Below are 27,927 nucleotides of genomic sequence, written 5' to 3'. Positions count from 1 at the left end.
CACCCCCTCATTAGACTGGGCCCCACCCCTCGCCCAGGGCCGCGCTCCTTGCAGAGCAGGCCCGGTGCCGCCCGCCCCCGTCCCCCCACCCCCGCGTTTCTGTCTCCCGGGCCGGCGCGCGCGGCTCCCGTCACTTGAACGCGCGGCGGCGGCGGCGGGAAGATGGCGGAGTCCGGTGGCGGTGGTGGCGCTGGTGGCGGCGGCTTCGGAGCGGGCCCGGGCCCCGAGCGCCCCAGCAGGTGAGACCCGCCCGCAAGGTGGGCCGGTACCTGCCCCGGGGCCAGGGTAACGTGTGGGGAGCCCGGGGGATCCTGAGGGGCTGAGGAGCCTCCTGGGCTGGTTCGAGGGTCTTTGCGGGGGACTACGGGCTTCAGGGGGTCATGGAGTACTGAGAGGGACCGAGGGCTGCTGAGGGGCAGGTGAGGGCAGGCTGGGGGCCGCAGGACCTCGATGCATCTGCATGTGGCCCTAGGGATCTCCGGGGGCATTGAGGGGCATGGGAGTCTGAAGGAAAATTCATGGACTCCAGGCTGTGATGGGGTCATGGGGGAACTGGGCATGCCAAGGGCTCTGGCAGGCAGAGAGGGCCTCAGCAGAGGACCATGGGCAGTCTTGAGCTTGTTGAGGCAGTCTTGGGGACCCTAAGCAGTGGACTGAGGGGAGCTTGAGGGACTGAGGTCCAAGGCTTACTGGAGGGTGTTGTAGGACCCTGAGGTGTCTAAATGTGGTCCTGGGGGCATACTGTGGGGTCCTGGCAGGGATGAGGACTGTGGAAGGCTGGAGGTGGTGGCTCAAATGAACCCGAGGGCCTGAAAGAGGCCTAAAGGGCTTGGAACCTGAGAGGGGAGGCTGAGGTTGCCTCCCCAGGTCTCAGTGAGTTCTGATGGGCAAGGAGGGGTCTGGAGTTCCCCGGGGTCCTAAGGGCCTGGGGTGCGTCTTGGGGAGCTTTTGGTCTAAAGAAAACACAAGGAGCATCCATCTTGGGTGCTCGTTCCTCCCATCCCTGTGGGGTTCAAATCCTCCCGCAGGCGAAAGGACTTGAAGCAAGGTCTTCCCCACAGACCAAGGGGGCAGAATTCACCCTCTTTGGTCAGAGGGAGGCCTCCCCTTTCCTTTGGCCAAGTCCTGAGACTGGTTGCTTGAATCCCAGAACTGGTGTAAAAATGGAAGGTGTTTGTATGCATTGTTTTGGATTCTCAGAGGGGGAAAACACGTGCTTTAAGTAACACAACCTCCCTCTTCCCATTGCACAAGGCCAGTGTGGCCCGGATCCTCCCATCCTGGCCCCCTAGGAAACCCTACCAGCCTTGGCTGGCCGAGGAGGAAATCTGGGCTCTTCTTGATGGTGAGCTTATGGAAGCGAATAATTTCAGTGTGATAAGTGCTGAAGTTGTTCACTACTTGTGAGCTGTGGAAGCCATCCTCATTGGGGAGACTTGGGCTGGTGCTAACCTGAAAGACTTGATGGGTCGGCACATGAATTGGGCTTTAGAGGCCTGCAGTGGGGAGCGAGGAGAGCTCAGAAGATTTGTAAGACACTCAGGGGGTAGAGTTGGCAGGGCTTGTTGACCAGGCATGAGGCGACATGTAAGAAACACATAAAAAGGGGCAGCTAATTCTGGGCCCCTGCCTTGGGCCCAGGGAGGGGATAACCTGGGGGCAAGAGCAACATATAACTAATTGCATACCACATAATTCACTCCTTTTAGCTGAGCAGTTGATTGAGTTTTAATAAGTTCACAGAGTTGTGCATGCTTTAATACAATCCGGTTTTTAGAAGGCCTCCATCACCCCCAAGAATTCCCTCAAGCTTGTTGCGGTCAACCAAACTGCCAACCCCCTGCCCCAAACACACCCTGATTTGCCTTTGCTCTCTAGTTTTGCCTTTTTAGAAATTTTCTATGAATGGAATTCTACAATATGTGGCTTCTTACGTCTGGCTTCTTCTCCTTAACTGAATGTTTTTGGAAGTTCATCTGTGTTGTCACAGGTATCAGCAGGTTGTTCTTTTTCATTGCTGCAGAGTATTCCATTATATGGATGTATTTTTAAGAGAGTGTGCATGCTCGTGAGCGGGGGAGGGGCAGAGACAGAGGGAGACAGAATCCCAAGCAGGCTCTGTGCTGACAGCGGAGAGCCTGATGTGGGGCTCCGACTCACACACTGTGGGATCATGACCTGAGCCGAAGTCAGATGCTTAGCCAACTGAGCCACCCAGGCACCCCCTGATTTTGGTTTTAATTTACATCTCCCTAATAAATAATCATGTTGGACACTTTTTCATGGTATCATTGGCTATTCATATCTTTGGTAAGGTGTCTTTTCAGATTTTTTGCCCGTTTTCTATTTGGGTTGTCTTCTTATTGTTGATTTTTAAGAATTCTTTATGTATTCATGGGGCGCCTGGGTGGCGCAGTCGGTTAAGCGTCCGACTTCAGCCAGGTCACGATCTCGCGGTCCGTGAGTTCGAGCCCCGCGTCAGGCTCTGGGCTGATGGCTCGGAGCCTGGAGCGTGTTTCCGATTCTGTGTCTCCCTCTCTCTCTGCCCCTCCCCCGTTCATGCTCTGTCTCTCTCTGTCCCAAAAATAAATTAAAAACGTTGAAAAAAAAATTAAAAAAAAAAAAAAAGAATTCTTTATGTATTCTGGATACGAGTCCTTTATTAGATATATGATTTGCAAACATTTTCTCCCTCTCTGTGATTCATCCTATCCTATCCTTTCCTTTCCTTTCCTTTCCTTTCCTTTCCTTTCCTTTCCTTTCCTTTCCTTTCCTTTCCTTTCCTTTCCTTTCCTTTCCTTTCCTTCCTCTCTTTTTTAAAGTTTTTATCTATTGATTTTGAGAGAGAGAACGTGTACGCATGCACAAGTAGGGGAAGGGCAGAGAGAATGAGAGAGGATCCCAAGCAGGCTCCATGCTGTCAGTGCAGGGCCCAATTTGGGGCTCGATCCCATGAACTGTGAGATCATGACCTGAGCTGAAACCAAGAGTTGGACACTTAGCTGACTGAGCCACCCAGGAGCCCCGCTTTCTTTCTTTTTCTTAATGATATCTTTCACGGGGCAAAATTTTGTCATTTAAAGAAAACATTTATTTTTTGAGAGAGAGAGAGAGTGTGTATGTGCGCATGCCCGTGTGAGCATGGGAGGGGCAGAGAGAGAGGGAGACAGAGAATCCCAAACAGGCTCTGTCTCACGAACTGTGAAATCATGACCTGAGCTGAAGTCAAGAGTTGGATGCTTAACCGACTGAGCCACGCAAGCACCCTGGAAATTTTGCCATTTTGATGAAGTCTGGTTTATCAGTTTTCTTCTCTTATAGATCACACTTTTAGTGTTATATCTAAGAAATCTTTTTTTAAATTTTTTTAACGTTTATTCATTTTTGAGAGACAGAGACAGAGCATGAGTGGGGAAGGGGCAGAGAGAGAGGGAGACACAGAATCTGAAGCAGGCTCCAGGCTCTGAGCCGTCAGCACAGAGCCTGACGCGGGGCTCGAACCCACGAATCACGAGATCATGATCTGAGCCGAAGTCGGACGCTCAACCGACTGAGCCACCCAGGCGCCCCAGAAATCTTTTTTTTTAAGTTTATTTATTTATTTTGAGAGAGAGAGAGAGGGAGAGAGAGCAAGCAGGGGAGGGGCAGAGAGAGAGAGAGAGACAGAGAGAATCCCAAACAGACTTTGCACTGTCAGTGCAGAACCTGATGTGGGGCTGAAACCCACAAATGGTGAGATCATGACCTGAGCCCAAGTCGAACGCTTAACCTACTGAACCACACAGGCACCCCTAAGAAATCTTTTCTAAATGGAGGCACTTTTTAAAAAGACATCCCCCCCACCTCTGAGATGCCCATTTGCTCCCTTCCATCCATCCCGGTGAAAAATTACCGTTGTCTAGAGTAACTGATAGGGAAGGTGCACTTATCCCTGTGGTGCTGGTATGGGGAGAAGGGGCCAGAATCCCTAATATGGTGAGATGGAACGTATAGAAAGAGGATCAGGTTTTGAGGGAGATTGTGGCACACAGTGTTTTGCCAAGGCTCCCTTGAGGTTAGAGGCCTTTGTAGCATTGTTCATTTATTCATTCCTTCATTTATTCCAAATGGGCCGGTGAGGACCAGTGTATGACATGCCCATGCCTCATCTCCTCCATACTTCCACACTCCAAGGTCATGGCCTCTCAGGGCCATCTGCCTGACCACCTGAGCTCAGTTAGCCCCAAGAACACTTTTTCTGGCCACTTTGTATTACGTGGTAAAGTTTAAATAGCATAAAGCTCACTCCCTTAAAGCGAACAATTCAATGGCACTTAGTACCTTCGCGATGTTGAGGAACTATCACATCCGCCTAGTTCCAGAACATTTCCATCACTTCAAAAGAAAATTCTGTACCTATTGACAGTCACCCCCCGTTTCCCCCACCCCAGCCCCCCACAACTATGCATCCAATTTCTGTCTCTATAAATTTCCCTGTTTTGTATATGTGCTGCCGAAGCGAGCACAATTTCCCTGTTTTGTAAACGGAGTCCTACAACATGTGACCTTTGTGTCTAGCTTCTTTCACTTTGCACGTTTTCCAGGCTCATCTACATTGGAGTGTGTATGAGTATTCCATTCCTTTTTATGACTTTTTATTTTCACCATGTGGAAATAGCACATTTTGTTTATCCATTCACCAATGGATAGACATCTAGGTTGGTTCCACCTTTTGGCTACTTTGGATACTGCCGCTGTGGACGTGCACGTTCAAGTTTTGGTCGGAACACTTGTGTTCAGTTCTTTGGGGCATATACCAGGAGTGAAGTCGCTGGGTCTCATGGCTGTGGTGTGTCCTCGATCACGCTGTCACCACCTGCCGCTACTTGGTATGTTTGTTAGTGGGCACGCCTTGAGGCTGGAGAACATGTCTGCCTTATGCTGTCTTGTATGCCTGGAGCAAGGCTGCAACAGAGGAAGTAAGTGTTCGAGAAATATGGCCGGGAGCGGGGAGGGAGAGAGGAAGGGATGGATTTGAAAGGGGTGTGGCAAAGCTCTCTAGAGCTTGCAGTCTGGCGGGAAGGAAGTCCCCTCTGCGGGATTGGGTCAGTCCTTCGCCTTTTCAGGGAGACTCGTGGGGTTGCTGAGGCTGGGGGAGGCTGGCCTTGTCTGTGAGGTGGTTTTCCAGTCTGCCAGGAGGCGCCTGCATCTGCCTTTTTGTCCCATGAAGGGTTTTGTCATTTGGCCAGGGGTGGGGGTGGTTCCTGTCTTCCCCTTGGCCTTTCCAACGGTCCCACAACTCAAGAAACTGTCCTCAGGAGGGACTAAGCTCCCCCACCCCCCACCGCCCCCAGCATTATATAACTTGTTTGTTCCAACTTCACTTTTCTGCAACCAAGGGGGAAAAAAAGAAAGAGAAAAGCTTATTCTCCTTCCTTCCCATCTCGAGGGATCAACAAAAAACTCGTTGCCTAGTAGAGATGGTCGTTAATAACCAAGCTGAACCTCCGGGATGGATGGAGCGTGGCTGTCTCAGCCGAGGGCTTGCAGACGGGAGGTGGGGTCCTAGCTGCAGACTCACTCGCACAAAAGACACTTGTTCTCTAGTGGGCCCCCTCCCAGCTCCACCTCAGGCCTTCCACGAAGGTCTGGGTTTCGGGAGGGAGAGGAGGTTTGTGGCCACTCGGGGTGTTGTGAGGGGGTGGAGGAATTCTCCTGGGAGCTGCACTTCCCCGGCTAAAATTCCATGACTGTGAGGTACCGGGCCGGTTGACTTCTGGAGGGACCTTCTTGCTACGGAGGCTCTTCAGATGTTGGGTCATTGGCATCCTCAGTCCTCGGCCCATCTTCCCTAACAGCGTCTGGATGGGGCCCCGTCTCGCTGACTCACGCTGCTCCCGGGGGCTGAGTCGAGGGTATCCGGTAAGGGACGTGCCGGCCGCAGGTGTTTTCATGGGAAGTTATGGCCCAGACACAGCGTGAGCGGGTTTGGCAGTTCAGCGAGGCATCTGCTTCTGGCTTGGTGACCTTTGCTTGTTTAAACTTTCTTAACAAGCCCTCTCTGCCTGTGCCCTAGATTGTCACCACTCAGCCCCGAGGCCCTAGAAGAGTCCAGCCCCCCAACCGTTGTGTGAAAGACTGGGGGACCTTTTGGCCTTTTGAGAAGGTTCTTGTTCCTTTGGCTTTCTCCTCTTTTCAGCCAGGAGGGAGAGAGGGAGTGTTGACTCTTCAGAGATGGGGCCTCAGCTCCTCCCCTTGAGAATTCTGGGAGATCTGGTGGTATCGGGGGCCTCATCAGAGCCCCCTGTGTCTGTGGTCCCTCCTTCTGGCAAGCAGGGCGGCCCCAGGTACTCACCGTACACGTCGGGCATGTCTGCAACCCTTCGTGCCTTAAATTGCTCATCCGGGAAGGCCGACTGGGAAGGGTATCTGGGACGAAGTGACCTATGTGAGGGTGCACCTGGATGTGGCGTGTGCGTCGAAATGTTAATGTCGAGATGGCGACGTCACCCTGCAGTCCTGATGCCGCCAACATTCTGGCCGCTGCAGCCGCAGGGGGCACGAGGGGATTGTGGGGTTTGGGCAAGTCTTGCCTACGAGTCAGTGTGGCAGGGGGGGAAAGAGAAAGCTGGTGTGTTAGTCCATTCTGGTTGCTGAATGTCATAGACTGGGTGGCTTACAAATAATGCACACATTTCTGAAAGTTCTGGAGGCTAGGAATTCCTCGATCAAGGCACCAGCAGGTTTGGTGTCTGCTGAAACCACTTCCTGGCTCACAGATGGCTGTTTTCTTCCTGTGTCCTCTCGTGATGGAAGAAGCAAGGGGGCTCTTTGGGACCCCTTTTTCTTTTTCTTAAGATTTTTATTATTTTTAAGTAATCTCTACACCCGACGTGGGGCTCGAACTTACAACCCCGAGATCAAGAGTCGGAGCCATCCAGGCACCCTTGGGTTCCCTTTTATAAGGGCACTGATCCCATTCGTGGCCCCACCCTCATGACCCAATCACCTCCCAAAGCACCCCCCGCGGCCATCTGAATACCATCACATCACGGGTTAGACACTAACGTGTGCACTTTAGGGGGACACAAACATGCAGTTGTCCTGAGCAGTGGGGAGGATGGTGGCACTCTTACTTGGTGGCCGTGAGAGGGTCAGTGGCAGGGGCAGTAGGAGAATGGAACACATCAAGTCCAAGCTGCTTCTGCAACATGGAGAGGGCAGGCGCTTCCAGGCGAGCCTCGCACCCGGCAACAGAGGGCAGAGCACAGCTCTGTGGGTCGCTACAGAGTATTGGGGTGGGGGCAGTGGAGTCTGAGGCAGGCTGGAGGGAGCGCTGGGCCGGAGGTGCTAGAGGGCCCGGGCCCGAGAAGCTCAGCTCCTCCTCAGGCAGTGAGGTGCCCCCTTCCTCACCGCCCCCCTTCCTCACCGCCTCGCCAGCAGGGTCCTGCAAGCTCACGATGTGAAATTGCTCTGAAAACCACTCACTTCACCCCGAATTGTGGAGCATTTGTCTCACAGCTGGACGGCTTCCACCTGGTAGCTGCGACCCCCCTGGGGGACGGCCTTCTTGTCGTCGGCCATAGGGGTAGAAAGGTTTTATTAGCCTCTGCTATCATAGTGCCATCTCCAGGGAGCCCATGCGGTGTGTCATCCCACTTTTCTCAAGGCCGATTCTTTTTTATTGCCGATCCACACGGGAGAGCTTAGCGAGACCAGGTCGGAGGTTTGCGCGCGTATCGCCCACCCCAGACACTTTAACAGCGGGGCTTTCTCTGCATTGCTACCCTTTGGTCTTAGGGCGTGTTACAGACTTGGGGTTGAAGGCCCTGGAGAAGGGGAGGGGAGGAAGGCCCAGATAGAAACAATTCCTCCACATAGGCGGCTTCTGGCATCCCTGGCTCTGGCTCCTTTCTCTTGCGGACGGGACTCGTGTGACGCCTTTCTCTTCCTCTGGTGATTGCCCTATGGTTCCTGTGTGCCTGCTGCTGTGCCTGACGCTAGCCCTGGGCCCCCAGGACAGACAGGCTTTACCCGCGTGGGACATGCCAGCGGGGTTAGCAGGACAGTTGTGTAGTCATTTCTTTACACTTGCCATAAATGATCCTGAGGCCAAGTTGGACGTTGCTGCCTTTTCTGGAAGGTTCTGAGAGCCTCATGGATGTGGCTGAGCTGAGTCTGACGGTTAGTGTCATCAGCTCAGAGGAAGGGGGTCGTGGGAGGTAGACTATTTTCTGGGTATGGGCAAGTGGCATGTGAAGGTTCTGAAGGAGGAGCAGCCTGGCTTTTCAGGAGTCATGAGGGCAGAGAGGAGCTGGAGAGGGTGGGAAGGAGGAGGCCAGGAGACTCAGGGGGTGCAAAAGTTGAGTCAGGGGAGCCTGGGTCAGATTTATGTTTCAGAAGGACCCCTCTTTCGAGAGACGAGGGGGCCTGGACCTAGTTAGGAGCCGTAGAGATGGTGAGGTGGGCATGAGTTTGGGGAAGATTCGAGATTGAACTTGTGCCATGTGCTGATGGACAGTGGAGGCCAGGCACGGAGTCACTGGCTCTCAGGTTCCCTCCAGAGACCGGGGAGTGAGTACTGGTTATCGACAGGTGGGCAGGTGAGCTGGCAGGAGATAGGATGAGGCCCCACTTGCCTGAGGATGTGCTGCCTGTGAGCATCCAGTGGAGATGGGGGGCAGAGGTGGACAGCAGCCCGGAGGGCTTGAGGGCTTGTCTCTGTTCTGGAAAGCCCTTGTGCCCTTGTGCCTCTCCTTGCTCAAGGGCCCCAGGTCTTCCAGCGAGCAGTTGCTGGTCCCAGGAATGTCCCTTCTCCTGAGAGGAGGCTTTGGCCTAGTCTTAGCCACCCAGGGAGGTCTCTCCTGTTTGGGTTCCGCACCCCTGCTGGAAGCTTCGCTTTGAGAGCACTCACCACACACACGTTTATTTGCTGTCTCCTCCCCTCATCTCTTGGCCCCCCATGTTGGTTCCACCTTTGAGCCACATCCCTGTCTGGCCCCTTCTTCCATCTCTTCCTCATCCCTGCTCTGAGCCGCCATCGTTGGCTCTTGCCCTCCCAGCGGCTGCTGCCCTGCCCTCCAGGGGGTCCTTCCCAAGACAGGCATCAGACCACGTGGCTCTGCCTGCCTCCTGCCTGAGGGCTTCCTCACTTTCAGAACAAACTTTACTTCTCCATGGGACCCCCACCCCCACCCCCACCCCCACCCTACAGTGAGGCCCTGCCCACCCGCTGTGTCCTTGTGCTTCTGCAGCCCTGCTGGTTTCCAACAGCACTCTGCTGCCACCCCTCCTGGGCCTTCCACCTGGCTCTTCTTGGCTGGAGTGTCCCGTCCCTGTGCTTTGCACAGCCCCCGGGTGGCCTTCTTGGGGCCTGGTGGCTCTGTCCACTTGCCTTTCTGCATCCTCCGCCCTGTGATCACAGTACATTCTGTGTGCTTAAAGACCCGTGTCCCCTAGAATGTATGCTTCCTAAGGGCAGAGCCTCCCTGTGGTGGCTCCGATTTGCTCCAGCAAATACCCCACACATAGCCTGGGATAGGTTTTCGAGGGGACCTGGCCTGACCTAGAGGCTTCTGGAACAGCCTTCCGCACTCCGCTGGGTGAGGATCCTCCGTTCCCTCGCTTTATTTAACGGCACGGTCTGGGTAGGGAACCAGGAGCGGGCATGTTGGTCAGTGAACCAGCCCGTTAGAGAGAAGCCAGTGAGCGGTCCCCTTCTGCGGGTGCTTCACTTAGTTAACGAACAGGATCTCAGCGCTGTGTGCGGAGGACGGGAAACGGCCGGCCGCTCTCCCTGTCCAGCTGCCTGCAGTGGGAAGTGGGGGCCCGGGCCGCAGGGTCCCCACTGCCGGCGGCCCCGCCCTCCTCCTGTGGTAGCCGCTCCGCAGCTGTGCAGACGAGCTCTTAACACTTGTTAACCCCGAGTCTCCAGTCTCTTCCTCCGCCCCCCCCCCCCCCCGCCCCTTTCCCATTTCTCTCCAGAGAGGACCGCGCAGGATTCACAGAACTCATCCCCCACGGCTACGAGAGCGCTTCCCTAGCATTCCTCCTCGGCGGAGCGGGTTTTGGGGCACAGCCAGCGTGGTTTCAGACCCCGAGCAGCCGAGGGGCCGATTGCTTCGCGCACACCGCCTCACCGCACACTGAAAATATTGTGATTCGGGAGGAAGTAACCGGCACCTTTGGGGAATCGCAGACCTTTCCTGTGAGGGAAGCAGCTTCCGGAATTGAACAGCTCAGCCTGGAGGAAATCTTGAGGGGTGGACCTTTGGGCTTTTAAAGGCCTCGAGGGGGGTCACCCGAGTTGAGGCCGAAGATGTTTTCTAACGCCACAACTGCAGAATTCCACAGGGGTCAAAGACGGATCGGCCGGGAGCGGGAGCGGGCTGGGCTGGGCTGCATATCCGGAGAGCTCTCCTCTCAACGGGATGTTAGAATTTGAAGCAGCCTGCCGAAGGAAGCAGAGCAGAGAGACGTGATCACCAGAATCTTCCGAGACCGGAGCCCAGAGTAGGGCACTCTCCCAAGGCGGGGTTTAGGGGGTGGCAGGTACGGGAGCCCCACTGAGGATCCCCGAGGCAGCCTCCACATGGACAACTCACAGGACTGTGTTTAAAAGTGGTAACCACGTGCTTGCCTTGGTGAAGTCTGGGGGGTCCCTGGAGGGCATCTCCCGCTCTCTTTTCTCCCCTTCTCTGGCCTGCAAGGGGGTAAGGCAGGGCAGTTGGGAGCACACAAATGTTTATGCTCCACGTGAGTCACTTGCAGCAGCCTGCAGCTCCAGCCTTAGGCTTGCCGCCAGCATTTTAGCATTTAGAGTTGCTGAACTTTCGCAGTGGGGGCCACGGGTGGCTTGCTGACCTTTCATGGGGAGCCAGCTGTCTTGTCACAGGCAGACAGGACTCAGGCTGAGTATGGCCACTACCCACTTGCTGCCAATTGCCCAGGTTGGACTTCCTCAACGCCCCCCGGCTCCTCCCATTCCCCCCCGCCCCCCCCCCCCCGGGGTGGGAAGATTAAATGCAGGGTAGGGAGAGGCAGCAGCTGGAGAAGTGTTCATTCCATGGTGGTTTTCTTAGAGGCTCATCTGCAGTGTGGTGGACAGGAGCCCTGGATCAGAGATTTCTGACGTCGAAAGCCCCCTTTGGTTATGAAGTCTAGAAACTCAACTCTCTGCCTTCAATTAGAAAATGAAAGTTCAGGGGCGCCTGGGTGGCTCAGCCAGTTGAGCGTCTAACCCTTGATTTAGTCTCAGGTCATGATCCTGGGGTTGTGGGAGCGTGTGCTGCATCGGGCTCCGTGCTGAGCATGGGGCCTGCTTAGGATTCTCTGTCTCTCTCTGTTTCTCTCTCTCCTCTCTTCCCCTCTGCCCCTCTCCCCTGCTTGCATGTGCTCTCTCTCTTTCTCTAAAAGAAAAAAAAAAATTAAATAGATAATAAAGTGTTCCATTAAAAAAAAAAAGGTTCATTGTTCACATAAAAAAACCATTCAGGGAGAGTTCTAGTTTTAGGTACACTGAGATTCAGGGCTCAGAGGATTCCCTTGGAATCTGTGACTCCTTTCTCTCAGCCCTCTTGCTCCCCGTCATCCTAGCAATCACAGGGGAAAGGCAAATCTCCACTTTGGTAGCTCCAGCAAAAGTCCCAGGGAGGATTCTGATTGGATCACATGGGTCACACCCCCATCCTGGGACCAATCAGTGTAGGCAGGGATCTGGGAGGCTCTAATTGGTCACCAGTCTCCCTTTTCAGCCCAGGGATAGGGTCTCCTGATTCCTACCACGGGGGCATAGGAGGCTCCCTGAGGAAAACAGGAAACCCTTATCTGAAGAGGGGAGGGATGTTGGCACCCCCTAAAATGGAGGTATTCATGACAGGCTCCTTCTGATGCCTGGATTTGTGCTGCTGTTGGAAGGACTGGGCTGAGCCATCTCCATGTCTGCATCTGCCTGTGTCTGGCCTAGCACCACTGGTCATGAGCATGTGCCATTTGGCAGAACTGTCCCTTTTAGGGCCTTAACACCTGCCCTGCCAGGGGAGGTGGCCGGGCTGGCGCCGAGATGCTGGAGTTTGGCAGTGCTAGAATCTCACTGGGCTTTTGAGTGGTGCTTTGGGGCCATGTAGCCATGGGCCTACTTGCCTGACCTGCAGAGGTTTTGCTTATTTAAGTGGTTCCATCGTCAAGCCCAGTGTGGTGGGGGTAATATGCGGGGCGATGGGCTCCGACTGGGATCAGCCTTGTGTCAGTGGGTGGGAACGAAATAGGCATAGCCTCAACCTGAGACTTGTCCACGAGTCTGCCCCTGCTGCCCCTCACCTGGAGGCCCTGGCTGGGCTTTGAGGCGAAAGGGAGGCTGTGGAGAACCCTGGCTGGGGCGCGAGGGCAAACATGGCCATGGGGAGACCCTTCTACTTTCAGAAGGTGGGAGGGTAATGTGCCAGAGTGCATGGAAGAGTTGGTGGACTTGGAAGTGTGGCATAAGGAGGAGGGTTGCGGGGGAGGCAGGAGGAGTCAGCCCTTCAACATGGTGAACAGCATGAGCGAAGTGTGGAGGCCAGACGTTCCAGAAAACATCCTGTTGAGGGCTTCCTGATTGAGCCCAATCAAAGGATAACATACTCAGTCCCAGAACTAGGAGCAGGAGGTTGAATGAATGGGACAAAGAGGGCAGACATATGCGGTAGCTATCAGCAGCAAGCAAAGATATGAGTCGGGCTCCAGCCAATGCTGCCACCTGGTAGCCATCCACCTGCCACCTCACCAATTCATCGACCTACCTGTCCACCCACTTATCCGTCCGTCCGTCCGTCCGTCCGTCCATCCATCCATCCACTCATCCACCCACTCAGCCATCCAGCCATCTAACCAATGAGCATGACTGAGCTCTGAGCACGTGCTGGGCACGGTGCCAGGTACTGGAACACAGCAGGAGACAGAACCCATCCTGCCCTGCCCTGGTGAGGTTCCTGTTTCGGCCTCAGGGAGGTAGGCTGGGAACAGATTGGTGGTGTGCCCGATGGAGCAATAGTCGGGGGGCAAATAGAGCTGGGTTGGGGGTCAGAGAAGCCTCGGGGCCTGGATGGGGCTCTCCCACTCTCCCAGTGACCTGACAGGATGGGATTACATCCCTTGTAGTGGCTGGAGGATTAGTGGGATAGTCTCCACCCTGGCCCTGGCCAACACTGAGGAGCCACATCTGGATCTTCCCGCTATCCAGCTCTGTGTTCACTCATGGTTCAGTGTCCTTAGGGAGTGGTTTCAGCTCTCCCAGCCTTGGTCTCCCCATCTGCATCATGGAGCTGATATGGGGCTACCCACCTGGGGCTATGGAGCGGCTGACACCACGCCTCTTGTGTGCTCTGTGGCCTCGGTCGGGTGCCTGAACCTCTCTGTGCTTCGGTGTCCCCATCTGTAAGATAATAGTGGTATCCTCCTTTCCAAACTGCCTACCGAGAGGTGAGCTGGGAGCCAGGTTTGCACCTACTCCAGCCCAGTATGGAGTGGGTGCTCACTCACCAGGACAGGGAGGGGCGGAGGTACTGTGAAGGCAGAGAGCTTGCTGCTGGTGAGGGAAGTAGGGTCTGGGTGTCCCCTTTTCTTTGTTCCAGGCTTGAGAAGGGCCAGAATTGGGCAGGTATGGGATCAAAGGGGTGCTGCCCACAGGGTCCTCTGGCCGATCAGCAGTGGCCAGGTCCCCATGTGTTCTGGGCTCACTCAGAGATCGGGATATGGCCCAGGGTCCAGGCAGGAGGTCACAGCCCAGCTTGAGGGGCACTGGGCTGACAGCGGCCCATGAAGAATGAGGCTGTGGAGGGCCATGGGGGGCTTAGGCAGGAGAAAGATGGGGTTTGATGTTGTTGCCTTACCCCGGTGGGAGGGTGGGCAGTGTCTGCAGAGTTCTCATCAAGGACCCAGTAAATATTTGGGGAGGCAGGGGTTCATGTGGTTTGTCCCTGTCGTAGAAGGGCAGGATGGCCAAGCTGTCAGGGCCCGCCTTGAGTAGAACCGACACTTGAGCGTGGCCACCCCATGCCAGGCTCTGTGCACTTGGAATTGCGGGGGGCTTCCATGTGGGCTTGCTGGGCTCTGATTGGCAGGCTTGTGCTGTGTGGGGGCAGAACCTAGCCTCTACGCCAAGTCCTGAGGAGTTTACTTCTCTCCCCATGCCGGGCCCTTGGGAGGTTCAGGATGGTTCTTTCAAGGTGGATGTGGGAACCTCTGCCCGCTTGCCTTGATGACCTCCTCCCCACCTCAGCCTCCCTGGCTGTCACGTGGGGGCTCTCAGGAGTTGCCAGCCCCAGGGGCCTGCAGGCTGCATGGTCACTTCCTGCTGGGAGCTCCCTGACAGCCCCTCTGTTCTGTCACCCTGTTACTGCCTGACGAACCCCGACGGACGGGAGGTAAGGATATACACATAGGGAGATGGCTGTGATGGTGATGCCATGAAGAAGGTGAAGTAGGCTGGCGTGGCCTGGGGCTCCTCTGCAGGGCTCAGGGAGGGCATCTCTACAGGCAACATGCTTCCAGGATGGGCTCACAGTGGGCCTTCGTCATGCCCACGCCTCTGGTTCTTGGAGGCAGGTTGGGTAGGGGGCAGTTGGGTGAGACCCCATTGGCCTGGTGCACCTGCCCTCCCGGGATACACAGATTTACTCACAGGGTGCACAGATAGTAGGCCTTGGCTCTGGGCATCGTGTTTTAAATAATTGAAGCAGACATGGGAGAACAACCAGCATGATGACTAGGAGTGAGAAATAAACAACCATTGGTAGCATGGAGAGGGCCCAGGCTTGGTGGGGGAACGTGGGGCCCGGGGGCCCTGGCTGTATTTCTTCTCTGCCTCTCTAGGTCTCTGTCTCCTTCCCTGGCTGGCTGTCCTCCTCTGTCTGGGTCTCTGTTCCCTCTCCCTCTGAGTCTTTGTCCCTTCTGGGTCTCTGTTAGTGGTTTGGTGACCGGGCCTGCTGGGACGCTGCAGCGAAGGACCTGCATCTACCCCTGGGCTCCACGCTTGTCCACCCAGAAGCTCTGGTCTTTTGTCTGCGCCCCTGGGAGCCCAGGGGTCAAGCCTCATGAGACAATTGCAGGCAGCTCCTTTGGAGCTTATCAGGAAGGGTAGCCCCAGGAATGGGCCTGTTGCCGCCTGAGGGGTGAGGAGGGCGGGCTGGCCTCTGGCGAGCAGTCCCAGGAGAAAGCTCACTGACGTGAGCATGGAGGCTGCTGGCCAGCCTCAGCATTTGAGGGCCCGTGCAAGGTGCCAAAACATGGTGACTCTATCCTTTGGGCTGGGAGCACAGTACCCGGAGCTGTGAAATATTGTGGGAACCATGGCAACAGTAGCTGGGGGCGTCTGCCTTTGTGGGGCATGTGGGACTCTGGCTTAGATGCACTTTTTACCCACGGAGCTGCATGTCCAGGAGCCAGTGCTGTGGCCTTGGCAGTCAGCAGGCTGCGGTATAGCAAGAAGCTGGAGTCGCCTGCGACTACATTTGCGCACAGGGCTGCGCTGGGCCTCAGTTTCCCTGTCTTGAAGGGAGATTCATGAGGTTGCACGTGAAGAACCCGGCCCGGCATGTGCTCAGTCAGTGGGCCTGCCTTGTAAAGAGTCAGAGGTGGACGGGAGAGAGAAGGCAGAGAAGTTTCCGGTATGGCTGGAGGACAGGGGGTAGGGGAGGGTGTTGTGTGAAATAGGGCAGAGAGGTGGACCAGCTGGCCGCCAGAGCTTCTCCAACACTACCCCCCCCCCCCGCCCCGCCCTGGGTTCTGTCTCCCTCTCTGGGTCTCTCTTCCACCCCACCCCCCACAAGTCTCCTTCTCCCCTTCATTCTGGGTCTCTGTCCCCCTCTCTGAGTCTCTGTTCCCCTCTCTCCTGTGAAATGCAGCATCTTCCCTGCTGACGCACCCGGGACCCTCGGGCGGAGTGGCCTGCAGCTCCCTGGTACGTCGTCGGCCGGGGTGTGAGCCAACCAGCTGTGCTGTGCTGCTGCGCTCTATCGAGCCACATGGACAATAAAACCGAAATTGGCTTTGAAAGTGGAAGTGCTCTCCGTTTTGAGGGGAAGTGAGGGAATTTGCATGTCAGAACAGTATGTTAAAGGGGCAATACCGTCAGACTCTGTTCTGGCCCGAGCTTCGGGCTCCATGTGGGGGTGGGAAAGGATTTTACAAAACCCCAAAGAAATGTTTCCATGAAATTCTTTCTTGTTCTTGCCTTTCCTTTCCTTTTTTTTTTTTTTTTTTTTTTTGACATTCCAATGAAAAGAACTGTTCCGGGGCTTCAGATCTCTCCTGTAGGGTCGGGAAACCAACTATGGGGATCAGGGCCAGCAGCCAGATGAGGGCAGGAGTTGGGGAGCACCCACCCCACCAGGTGTCACTTCCAGGGCAGCCCCCGCGTCCACTGTGGGGCCCTGTCAGTGGGGCGTGGGGACGGCAGTTGGTGTGGTCCTGCACTTCTTGTGGCCTTCCCCACTTGGCCATCTTGTCTTGGGTTGGGTCCCCCTAAAACAGACTCTCAAACAAGGATTCCAGCCCATGGTGTATTCTGGGGGTGACCCCACGAAGGACTGCTCTGTGTGGGGAAGGAGACCACACGGGGGTGTGTCAGCAAGGAGCTGGAGACGAGGTGGGCAAAGGGCTTGGCTGGCCGTGGACCCCCAGGGGATTGTGGAGATCTTGCCACAGATAGTCCCCCTGGGGTCTTCACCCTGCCCGGTCCCACTTTACATTAGCCCTGGTGTAGGGGAGACTCCAAGGGAGGCAGTGGCTGTGTCCCCATGTCCGGTAGAGGCCTAGGCCTGGCCAGAGGTGCCCAATGACAGTGCTGGGGGATGCAGTGTGGGAGTATGGGGTCAGGACAGCCCTGAGCTCAGGCCAGGCCTGAGGGGGGCATGTGTAGCCCCTCAGAGGCCAGATCCAGGCCAAGGGTGCAGCTGGGGCGGCAGTAAGCGGCCTCCAGAGACATCCTGACCCGGCTGCTGACGCATTGGCTCCGATGACTCAGTGCGGGTGACCGTGGCTCGGGTGGCCGTCTGGAGACTCGGACAGGCTCAGGGCCGCCGCCGCCGCCTTCCTGGGGGCCCGTGGCCCCGCCGCGCCGGCCGCCCCCTGTCTGGGCTGGCCTGAGTAATGGGTCCTACCCTTAGTCATCGGTCCCAGGCCTCAGCCCTCCCTCCTCCTCCTGCCCACCTCCGCCCAGCCGAGCCTGTCTGTCCTGGGGACTCCAGCTGGCTTTCTCCCTCCTTCCCCGAACTCCCCAGAGGCTGTGAGGTGTGTGTGGTGGGTGCTGATGGGGGCTTCAGGGACAGCTGTGCCATCTATGAGATGAGAGGGGGAAAACAGCCTTGGAGGGTACAGTGAGCCTTGCCAGGGGCATGAGGAGAAGGGCCTGGAGGAGGACGAGGTGTGTGCAGAAAGGGGCCGTTTCCCCCCCATTCAGCACAGCTCAGGTCTCATACCCTGTCAGCAGCTGTGCGGTGGGCTTGGTCGGGGGCTCTGGGCTAACTCCTGTGTAGGAGCATTTTAATGCTTGAGGTGCACGCGGACCCTGTGCTCAGCTGAGGGCAGCCCTTGGTCAGAAGGTCCAATAATTCTTCATACCCCTTTGGAAGGGGTTTAGCTGGTTTCTCATCTTTGGCCCCCAGAGACGGTATTTGGTGAATATCCTCCTGCGTCCCTCATCTTGCACACGTAAGTATATCTCAGATAAATCCCAGAAGTAGAGTTGCTGGGCCAAGGACGTGAGCCTTTAGAATTTTGCTAGGTCTGTTGAACTGCCTTCCTGGGTGTTGTTTCACTTCACATTCCCACTGGGAACTGATGTGAGTCTTGGCTACCAGCCACAATGCTTCTGCTCACATGAAGGGTGAAGCCGGTCCCTTGCTGTGTGCATGTATTTTATCGTGAGCCCTTCTGACTCTTAGGTCTCTCCAGCCAGCTGTGCTTCCTTTCCTATGAACCATCCTTTGTGCACCTTTCTGTGAGGTTACTGACTTTGTATTGATTTTTTGGTGCTCTTTTTATATGAAGAACCATGGTAGATATGTATGGCCAGGAACCGACCAGTTCCAGGATGAAGTTGCCCCTGGTGTGAGATCTTTCTTCTGCTGGAAGCATGCATTGGCACGACAGTTCTTAGGGCGTAGAGGAAGCACACAAAGTCCTTTTGCTCTACCGCACAATCTCCCAGCAACTTCTAAGAAAAAAAATGAAGCGTAACGGCAAAGGCTGGGGTAGGGGCACACATGTACAAAGTCTGTGAGGCAAGGTGTCCACAGAGTGGCACTGCCATCCCCGGGGCTGCCCCTAGCTGCTGAGTGTGAGTCTGTGTCTTGACATAGTCCCTGTTCACACGCGTGGTGGGGTTGGAGACGCGCCTCTTCTCCACTCCCTGGCCCTGGGAGGGAGGCTCTGAGGGGTCACACCAGCTATTCCTGACCCCTGGGCCACTCTGCTCCACAGAGAGGTAGAGTGCTTGGCCCCAGGCCAGAGGGCCCTGTGGTGTGGGGAAAGGCGGTTCCCTGTGCTGTCTGGGCCCCAGGGGCCCCAGGGGCCCCAGGGAGAGGGTTGGCTTCTCAGGACAGGCCTTTTGTGGAAGCTGGGACTTTGGGGCCAATCCCCAGGATGCGGCCAAGCCCTCTGCTCCAAGGGAGAGGCTGGGTGTCACTGTCTTAACTGTGGGTGTGGTGGGGCTAGGGGCACCCTATCCTCTGCACATCTCTGCTGCGGGCTCCTGTCCCCTCCCCAGCTGTGAGGTACTCAGAGCTGCAGTGCGAAGCTGATTCTGGACGGTTCGACCACTTTGGGTCTCCATTCCCCAGACTGTGCACCCAGTGAGGGCAAGCCCTCTCCATCTTGTTCATTCTGTATGGTCCCTGCCACCAGAAAGGGACAAGGGGCTGACAGGCCAGTGAGGTGAGAGGAGGGTCAGGGGAAGGGTGCACAGATCTGAGCACCTCAAGGGTCCTTAGAGGCTCATGCGGCATGTGGCCTTGGAGGATGTCAGTGAGAAGGCACAGTGAGACCCCATCGGGCAGCCCTGGCCAGAGGATGGCCACGCTTTGAAGCCGGTGGATCTGTGAGCCAGTGACATTCTCTTTGTGATCCTCAGAACTTGGGGCCACTGTGGGGTCTCGGGAAACTGGAAGAACAGAGACTTGAAGTCCCAGCGGCGGCCTGGTCAGGCACGACGGGCTAGATGTAGCAATGTGGGAGGGGCACAGGGCATGTGACACGGGCATCCCTTCTACCTGGCAGAGAGAGGTGGCCAGACCAAGCTAGAGACTTGGGGTCTTTCTGGGCCCCTTTCCTTCCCTCCCTCTGTGGCCTTCAGCGGGGCTGCGTGTCAAACCTCACAGGCAAACCCAGGGTCTGGCCACGGGCACCACTGGCATCCCAGCATTACCGGCCCAGGTGACCATGGTGCTGGGTTCTGAAACATGCGTTCCCTCCTCCCGGGATGGGAAAGCCTTCTGCCAAGTGCAGACCATGTCCCCCAGACATGTCCTGTATCCCCCTCCACTTCCCCATGTCCTCCCTGCCGTGTCCCATGTCCCCTATGCTGTGTCTTATGTCCCTTTCTCCCACACACCGGGTCCCAAAGGTGTGGGACCTTGCAGGCCTATTGCCAGCACCCCAGGGTCCTGCAGCCCCTCTGCCCCTTGGTTGGTTTGCCTCCCTTTCCTGAGGCTCTCTTGGAAGGGCCACTGAGGCTGGTAGCCTGTGCCAGGGCAGAGGCCTCCAGCTGGCAGCAGTTGCATTGATTGAGTGCTGACGGTATGCCCCGTGCTGGGCATCTGCTCTTTTATCCATGGTATTGTTTGGGGAGCTGCTGGACAGTGGGGGCTGAGGAGCCTTCTTTCTCCTGCTTTCTTGGAAAGACCAGTGCCCACATTCCTGGCCCTCATTTGTGGGCAGGCGTTAGTCCCAGGAATGGGAAAGCAAGTTCCGGAGAGCTGGGGGCCTTGGGGAGAGAGCAGAATACTTGGCCTTGCCTTGGGGTGGGTGGGGTGAAGCATGGGTTGGGAGAGTCCTGGTGGGGGTTCTTGACCCTACAGGGGCCTGACCCTAGAGGTGATGGCATTATTCCCTCCTGTTAACGTTTGGGAGGTGAAATGATGTAGTAGGGCCGCCTAAACCATTCATTCTTTAAGGCAGTCAACAAGTTTTCTAAGATGAGACGGCAGAGGGGACGGTGATGCTGGAAGGGAGGGGATGTGGGGGTGAATGAAGCAATGATCCTCGTATACGGTGGGGGTGCTGGTGGTTACGGCAGGGTTTATGCAGGACCTGAGAAGGCCCGCATGTCCTTTTGTTTATTTTTATTTATTTAAATTTTATGAGAAATTCACATAACCTAAAATCTGCCATTTTAATTTTTTTTTTTTTTAATTATCTTGGGGGCAGGGAGGGGGAGGGAGAGGCAGAGAGAGAGGGAGACAGAGAATCCCGAGCAGTCTCTACAATGTCAGTGCAGAGCCCAGTGCAGGGCTTGAACCCATGAACCATGAGATCATGACCCAAGCCGAAACCAAGTGTCGGATGCTTGACAGACTGAGCCACCCAGGTGCCCCAAATCCACCATTTTATTTTATTTATTTATTAAAAAAATTTTTTTAACCGTTTATTTATTTTTGAGAGAGAGAGAGAGAGAGAGACAGAGAAAGAGCACAAGCAGGGGAGGGGCAGAGAGAGAAGGAGACACAGAATCCGAAGCAGGCTCCAGGCTCCGAGCTGTCAGTACAGAGCCTGACATGGGACTCGAACCCACAAACTGCGAGATCATGACCTGAGCCGAAGTCGGACCACCCAGTCGGACCAACCAAGTGACCCAGTCAGACCAACCAACTGACCACCCAGGCGCCCCCCAAATCCACCATTTTAAAATGCACAATTCAGTGGCATTTAGTGCATTCACAGTGTTGTGCAAACATCACCTCTAACTTGTTCCAGAACAATTCCATCACCTCAAAATGAGACCTGTGCCTATCAGCAGTCATCCCCCATACGCCTGACGCCCAGCCCCTGGCAACAACTAATCTGCTTTCTGTGTCTATGGATTTGCTTGTTCTGGACTTTTTATACAAAAGGAACCATACAATTTATGACTTTGTGTGACTGGTTTCTTTCACTCAGTGTCCTGTTTTTGAGGTTCGTCCACGTTGTAGCGTGATTCAGCTTCATTCCTTTTTGTGACTGAGTAATATTCCATTGTGTGGATGGCCACATTTTGTTTCTCCATTTGCCCTTTGGTGGACCTTTGGGTTGTTTCCACCTCTTTCTTTTTTAAAGCTTTATTGTTTGTTCTAAGATGACCTTTGCCTCCTGAGTCCTTATTTTGAGGTGCAGGAACCTCTGTTTCACTTGTCCCCATCCCCCCATCGAACCGCCCCCACAGGTAAACCCATGCTTGTAGGGCAGATATTCTTGGTTTTGTGACTTACCCACAATTTGCTATGCCCCTCCACCTCCCCTGCTCCATTGACCCTGACAGACAGGGAGATCCCACCTACTCTGTCATGTCCTGGGCCTGGGCTCAAATCTTGCTGTGTTGTCTTACAGCTCTGGGACTATGGACAAGCCACTCATTGTGTCCCTGTCCCTGGAAAGTAGGACCAACGGGCCTTTCGCCTAGACTGGGCAGTCACCATACCCTAGAAGCAAATTCTTCAGAAAATGACTTTGTGGTCATGTGGTTGCCCTCCCCTGGGGTGCTGGGCACAAGGAGCTCACTGGGCAGGTGTCAGAGTAGCTGGGCCTCCAAGAAGGTTGGCCTTTCCTGGCCTGCGACACCCCAACCCTGGGGACCGGAGCTGCCCTGGAAGCTGTCAGTCATAGAGCTCCTCCTCCATGCCTGTGCTGGGGCCCTGTGCCGGCACCTTAATCCCACCCCCAGCCCCTGCAGGGGAGAGAAGAGAGGTTTGCCCTCGGTGGGGGGGAGGGCAGCTTGCTAGGGTATGGGGGACAGTGCTGTGACATGAAGAGTCCTGCACTGCAGAACACGCACTCAGGAGACACATTGAGAATGAAAAATAATGAAATAAAGTTTAAGAGGAGGGGTGGAAGGAACTCAGATGTCCACAGATGGGTGAAGGGATCAAGAAATTGCGGTCTGGCCACACGATGGAATATTACTCAGCCATGAAAAGGAGCAAAGCATCGATTCACGCTACGACGTGGATGACCCTCGAAAACATGCTGAGTGAAGGAAGCCAGACACAAAAGAGCACACGGTATATGATTCCATTTACATGAAGTGTCCAGCGGGGCCACATCCAGAGGCAGAAAGCAGATTGGCCGTTGCCAGGGGCTGGGGGAGGGGGAAGGGGAGTGACTGCTGATGGGGACGGGGTCTCATTTCGGGGGATGAAAATGTTCGGTGACGGTAGGAAATGTCAGTGAATTGTTCACTTTGAAATGGTGCATTTTATGCTATGTGAATCTTATCTCAATGAAAAAACAAAAGGGACATTGGAGCCTCCTCAGTTCGAGCAGAAACCCTGCCCCTTTCACAGGTGGCAAACGGAGGCTGGAGAAGCGGTGTCCTTTGCCAAGGCCAGTTGGTGGCCAGGTGGCAGATGCGGCCGGGACCCAGGTTTTGTTTCTGCCTCTCCAGGGCTGGTCCTGGCGAGCTGGCGCCTCAGGCATCTTTAGAGCCCAGGCGAGCCAGCCCAGTGTCCCCGGGGAAGAGATCAGACAGACCTGTGGCCGCTGAGCTGAGCCCCCACCTCTGCTCTCCTGCAGCATGGCTGACAAAAATGGAGCTCTCAAGTGCACCTTCTCAGCGCCCGGTCATAGCACCAGCCTGCTGCAGGGCCTCGCTGCCCTCCGTGCCCAGGGCCAGCTCCTGGACGTCGTGCTCACCATCAACAGAGAGACCTTCCATGCGCACAAGGTGGTCCTGGCCGCCTGCAGCGACTACTTCAGGTGAGCCCAGGTCTCGGGGGACAGGCTGGAGAGCGCCCACCCTACTGAGAGGGAGTGTGATCTCAGTGCCAGCCAGCCAGCACGTCGCTGAGGGAAAATGGCCGGCGTTGGCCACACCTTCGGTAAACCTGTAGCTTTGTTTGGGTTTGTAACTTTCTCAAACTTTTGGGGGCCACGGTGCAGGCAAGCAGAACAGGTGTGGGGGATGGAGGTGGCCCGTGGGCACTGGATTAACCGTTTCTGCCCTGGGGGAGCGGCAGGGCTTGGCCAAGTTTTCACTCTGTCTGTGTTTGACACTGGCGTGTCCCAGGCACTATGCTTGCCCTTGGCGTTCCAGCAGGGATAAGACAGACATAAGTCTCTGTCCTCGTGGTTCCTCTACTCAGGCTGAGGGATAGGAGGGATGCCTAGATGGGGGTCCCCACCTGTACCTGTGACTGTGTTGCAGTCCCCTCATGCCGGGTGAGGCCTTGCTGGGTGTACTGGTCAGTCTGCTGCGAGGGTCTTCTCCTAAAGTCTCCTTCCCTACGCTGGGCTGGGCAGGGGGGTGAGGGCCCCTTGGAGGAGGGCGAGGGCCATTCTCACCAGCTGGGGGCTGTCACGGGCCGAGGACAGTCTCCTCATTTCCTCAGTGACCAGCTGGCCGGTTCCTCCTGCCAGGCTGTGACCCTGCCAGAGAGAGCTGGGGCGCTGTCCTGGGGTGGTTCTCTGGCCCCACTTTGCCAGTGGTGGCTGAAGTGCCTCTGCAGACTGTCTCTCGGAGCTCCAGCCTCGGCGTGTTCCGAGGCCTGTACGGTCCTCGAGGCCAGGGTGGCGAGGCTGGGATGGCTTGCCCGGTGCGCCCCCCAGCTGCCCGCCCCCCCCCCCCCAGGCCCAACAAGGCCATTCTGGGGAGACGGAGCAGCCAAGCCATCTGGGGCGCCGTTTCTATTTTTATTCTGGATTTGGGGACGGGTGGGCCGGCCCAGCCAGAAATGCCCTTTAAAGGCTCCTCTGCGCTGGCACTGCAGCCGGCAAGGCCTTAAAAGGCAAAGCTCCCTCCCGTCGCCGTGGCTGCCTCTGTCTTCAATGGGCTGATGGGACTCATGGGGACAAGAAGAGGCAGGGTCCGGGGGGCTGCCCGAGCTCTGCTCCTAGAAGGCTCCATGGCGCTGCTGCTCACAGGGGCGGGCAGTTGTTAGCTGGTGGCTCAACTGTCTTTACTCTGGGACCTGACCCCAGACCACGCTGGTTGTGTGACTTCAGGACAGGTATCCGTTGGGTGAATGGATGAGGGGAGTTCCTTCTCCTTGGTCAGCCGTCACAGTGCACATCTGCCCCGTGAGAGGAACCTCCGATGAACTCCCAGCAGGTGCTGGGGTTCTTTCCCCTCCTCCTGATGGGGGACCCCAAAAGCCACGGGGTGCTCTGACCCAGGTCCTGTTTCTCTCACTGGTGCTCACACTAGCACTGCTTTCCAGAGCAGGCAGAAAGGCTGACAGCTGGTGTCACTGGGAGTCTCACGGTGGGCTAGGGCTCCTGTGGGTCATCCTCGGAGGGGGGCTTTCCTGACTGTCTGGCGTCTCTCTGGAAATGGCAGTGACCTTGGGTGGGGCCTCCTAGCGGGTACTCTGACCGGGGAACCCTAACCCTCTCCCCATCCCTGTGTGACAGGGCTGAGATTCAGGCTGGGGAAGGTGGGGCCACGGGCCCACATGTGCCTGCTGGTGAGGGGCTGGGCTCTGAGAACCATGGTGCACGGTGTTCTTGGGGTCCCCACCTTGTCTCCTGAGCCTGCTGTGTGTGTGGTCTTCCAGGGCCGGGTGCCAAGGTAGGGCTGCACCTGTCTCCGGCGTCAAAACCAAGGTTTTGCCTTCTTTTGCCCACCCGTACCTGCCCCGCCATGAGCGGGCCCCAGCACTCCACACCCCTGGGTGGGCTGAGCCCGGCCCCAAAATAGAGGGGCAGAGTGGGGAGTTGCTGTTTGTGGGAAGACATGTGGCTCGGGTGGGTTAAAAATCTTTCTTTTCTTTTTTTTTTGCGTGTCTTTAACGAGCATCTGGCCTCTTTCCCCTGGCCGGCCGTGCCCTGCGCATGGTGTCCAGGGGCCAGGCTGTTCCTGGGTGGCCACGATGCCCCTTGGCAGCCCCGAGCCTGCATGCTGTGTTTCCGAACTTCAGGGCCATGTTCACGGGTGGCATGAGGGAGGCGAGCCAGGATGTCATCGAGCTGAAAGGCGTGTCGGCCCGCGGCCTGCGGCACATCATCGACTTTGCCTATAGCGCCGAGGTGACGCTAGACCTGGACTGCGTGCAGGACGTGCTGGGTGCGGCCGTGTTCCTGCAGATGCTTCCCGTGGTGGAGCTGTGCGAGGAGTTCCTCAAGGCCGCCATGAGCGTGGAGACCTGCCTGAACATCGGCCACATGGCCACCACCTTCAGCCTGGCCTCGCTCAAGGAGTCGGTGGATGCCTTCACCTTCCAGCACTTCCTGCAGATTGCTGAGGAGGAGGACTTCCTGCACCTGCCGCTGGAGCGCCTCGTCTTCTTCCTGCAGAGCAATCGGCTGCAGAGCTGTGCCGAGATTGACCTGTTCCGCGCCGCGGTTCGCTGGCTGCAGCACGACCCGGCCCGGCGGCCGCGCGCCAGCCACGTGCTCTGCCACATCCGCTTCCCGCTCATGCGGTCGTCGGACCTGGTGGACAGCGTGCAGCCGCTGGACATCATGGTGGAGGATGTGCTGTGCCGGCAGTACCTGCTGGAGGCCTTCAACTACCAGGTGCTCCCCTTCCGGCAGCACGAGATGCAGTCCCCGCGCACGGCCGTGCGCTCGGATGTGCCCTCCCTGGTCGCCTTCGGCGGCACGCCCTACACGGACAGTGACCGCTCCGTCAGCAGCAAGGTGTACCAGCTGCCCGAGCCCAGTGCCCGCCACTTCCGTGAGCTCACGGAGATGGAGGTGGGCTGCAGCCACACGTGCGTGGCCGTGCTGGACAACTTCGTGTACGTGGCGGGCGGCCAGCACCTGCAGTACCGCAGCGGCGAGGGCGCGGTGGACGCCTGCTACCGCTACGACCCCCACCTGAACCGCTGGCTGCGGCTGCAGGCCATGCAGGAGAGCCGCATCCAGTTCCAGCTGAACGTGCTGTGCGGCATGGTGTATGCCACGGGTGGCCGCAACCGGGCCGGCAGCCTGGCCTCCGTCGAGAGGTACTGCCCGCGGCGCAACGAGTGGGGCTACGCCTGCTCTCTGAAGCGCCGCACCTGGGGCCACGCCGGCGCCTCGGCGGGGGGCCGCCTCTACATTTCGGGGGGCTACGGCATCTCTGTGGAGGACAAGAAGGCGCTGCACTGCTACGACCCCGCCGCTGACCAGTGGGAGTTCAAGGCGCCCATGAGCGAGCCCCGCGTGCTTCACGCCATGGTGGGTGCCGGCGGCCGCATCTACGCCCTCGGGGGCCGCATGGACCACGTGGACCGCTGCTTTGACGTGCTGGCTGTGGAGTACTACGTGCCTGAGACAGACCAGTGGACCAGCGTGAGCCCCATGCGGGCTGGCCAGTCAGAGGCCGGCTGCTGCCTGCTGGACAGGAAGATCTACATTGTGGGGGGCTATAACTGGCGTCTCAACAACGTGACGGGCATCGTGCAGGTGTACAACACAGAGACGGACGAGTGGGAACGCGACCTGCACTTCCCAGAGTCGTTCGCGGGCATCGCCTGTGCCCCCGTCCTGCTGCCCCGGTCCGGGACCAGGAGGTAGCTCCCGGGACCCGTGGGACCCGGCCCAGCCTCATGCTGTCTCTGCCAGGGGTTTTGGTGAGCGCACACCGGGGCTGAGGACCGCAGAACCACCCCCCCCCCCCCCCCCGGCCCGTGGCCTGACATCTTGGGGCCTGCTGCGTCGGTAAGGCCCCTCCCTGGGGTCCCTCCTTCCTTCCCGAAGCAGATCCTGGCTTCGTGCCCACCGAGGGAGCCTGCCGGCCCTGAGGCCGGCATGTCACGGCAGCGGGGGTTTCCTCACCCGCCCCACATCCTCGCTCATGGAGGGAATCGGGGTCTCCTTTGGGGTGTTGTTGTGTGGCTCACGTCCCACTTCTCTCTCCTCCCCCAGCTCGGCAGTCTCAGACGCTCAGATGCAAGCTCATTAGCGTCGAGCCCCAAACCCATGGTTTGCACCCTGCCCCCTCCCAAGTTTCTTGCACTGTGCGTTTTTAAAAAATAAACACACCCCAAACTCTGTAACACACAGACCTCCAGGAGCTGGTAAGGTGGCAGGGGTGCGCCCTGCTCAGGGTTGACTTCAAGGGTGGGCATGTTCCTGCCCCCAATAAGCCTGAGCCGCCGGGGTGGGGAGGATGGCCTTGGACGAGGGTCTCGCACTTATCTTCATTCCTGTCCCAACTCCCTCAACGTGTTCTGTCGTCCACTTTCAGAAGGAGAAAACACAGCCGGCTCTCAGGGAGGGTCCTTATGGTTTCCCAGCCTTCTATTTGGTGCTGGGCGTCTCAGGGGTCCTCAGTGAGGAGTGGGCCGACACGCCAGGGGGACACCTTTAGAATCTCTCAGTGTGTCTGCATTCCACAAGTCTGATGATTTTTATTTCCCTTTTTCCAGCCCCCCACCCCCACCCCACCCATCCCATGTTCCGGTTGTCAGGCCACAGGGCCCGTGCCCTCAGCAAGAGAGATCAGGCGGGTGGTGCAGGCTCTTCCCTTCAAGGGCTTTGCGGCATCTCTGGCCACATTTGATTTGGTGTCAAGCCTCTAAAGCTGGTTTGGTTTGGTTTTGCTGTTTTAGTGTTTTGTTTTGTTTTTTTTTTCCTCCTTTGGTTCTGTTTTGCTTCTTTTAAGACACCGGCATTGCTATCTTATAAATGGGATGTGTACCCTCGGGGCAACTTAAAGTGTCTCTTCTGCTGCTAACGGACGATTGATGTTGTGTCTCTGTGACCCACTCACCGTGTAAAGAATTAACCTCATATCTTAGCAGATGTCGTCTCCTAATATTTTCCTTCATTTAATAAAAATGTTATGGTGAAGAGATG

General features: G+C 56.7%; 1 protein-coding gene across 2 annotated transcripts; it reads left to right on the top strand.

Moving 5' to 3' along the window:
• Positions 1-18: 18 nt before the first annotated feature.
• Positions 19-27,927, top strand: KLHL26 (kelch like family member 26). 2 transcript variants are annotated; one of them, XM_058727385.1, is made up of 4 exons: positions 19-239; positions 1,893-1,990; positions 22,720-22,902; positions 25,062-27,927. In XM_058727385.1, the coding sequence occupies exons 2-4, from the start codon at positions 1,959-1,961 to the stop codon at positions 26,641-26,643; spliced, it is 1,797 nt and encodes a 598-aa protein (XP_058583368.1). In that variant the 5' UTR covers positions 19-239; positions 1,893-1,958; the 3' UTR covers positions 26,644-27,927. The 2 variants fall into 2 exon arrangements, with proteins under 2 accessions (XP_058583368.1, XP_058583367.1); XM_058727384.1 differs by lacking the exon at positions 1,893-1,990.

This window comes from Neofelis nebulosa, chromosome 4 (assembly GCF_028018385.1).
Source record: "Neofelis nebulosa isolate mNeoNeb1 chromosome 4, mNeoNeb1.pri, whole genome shotgun sequence".
Classification (NCBI taxonomy): Eukaryota; Metazoa; Chordata; class Mammalia; order Carnivora; family Felidae; genus Neofelis; species Neofelis nebulosa.
Note: the sequence above shows the minus strand (reverse complement) of the source record. Positions and strands in the feature narration are given on the sequence as shown.

Coding starts and splice junctions, on each gene's coding strand:
- KLHL26 (XM_058727384.1), top strand. CDS start 163: ATGGCGGAGTCCGGTGGCGGTGGTGGCGCTGGTGGCGGCGGCTTCGGA. Junction 240..22,719: donor GGCCCCGAGCGCCCCAGCAG/GTGAGACCCGCC, acceptor GCTCTCCTGCAG/CATGGCTGACAAAAATGGAG. Junction 22,903..25,061: donor GCCTGCAGCGACTACTTCAG/GTGAGCCCAGGT, acceptor TCCGAACTTCAG/GGCCATGTTCACGGGTGGCA.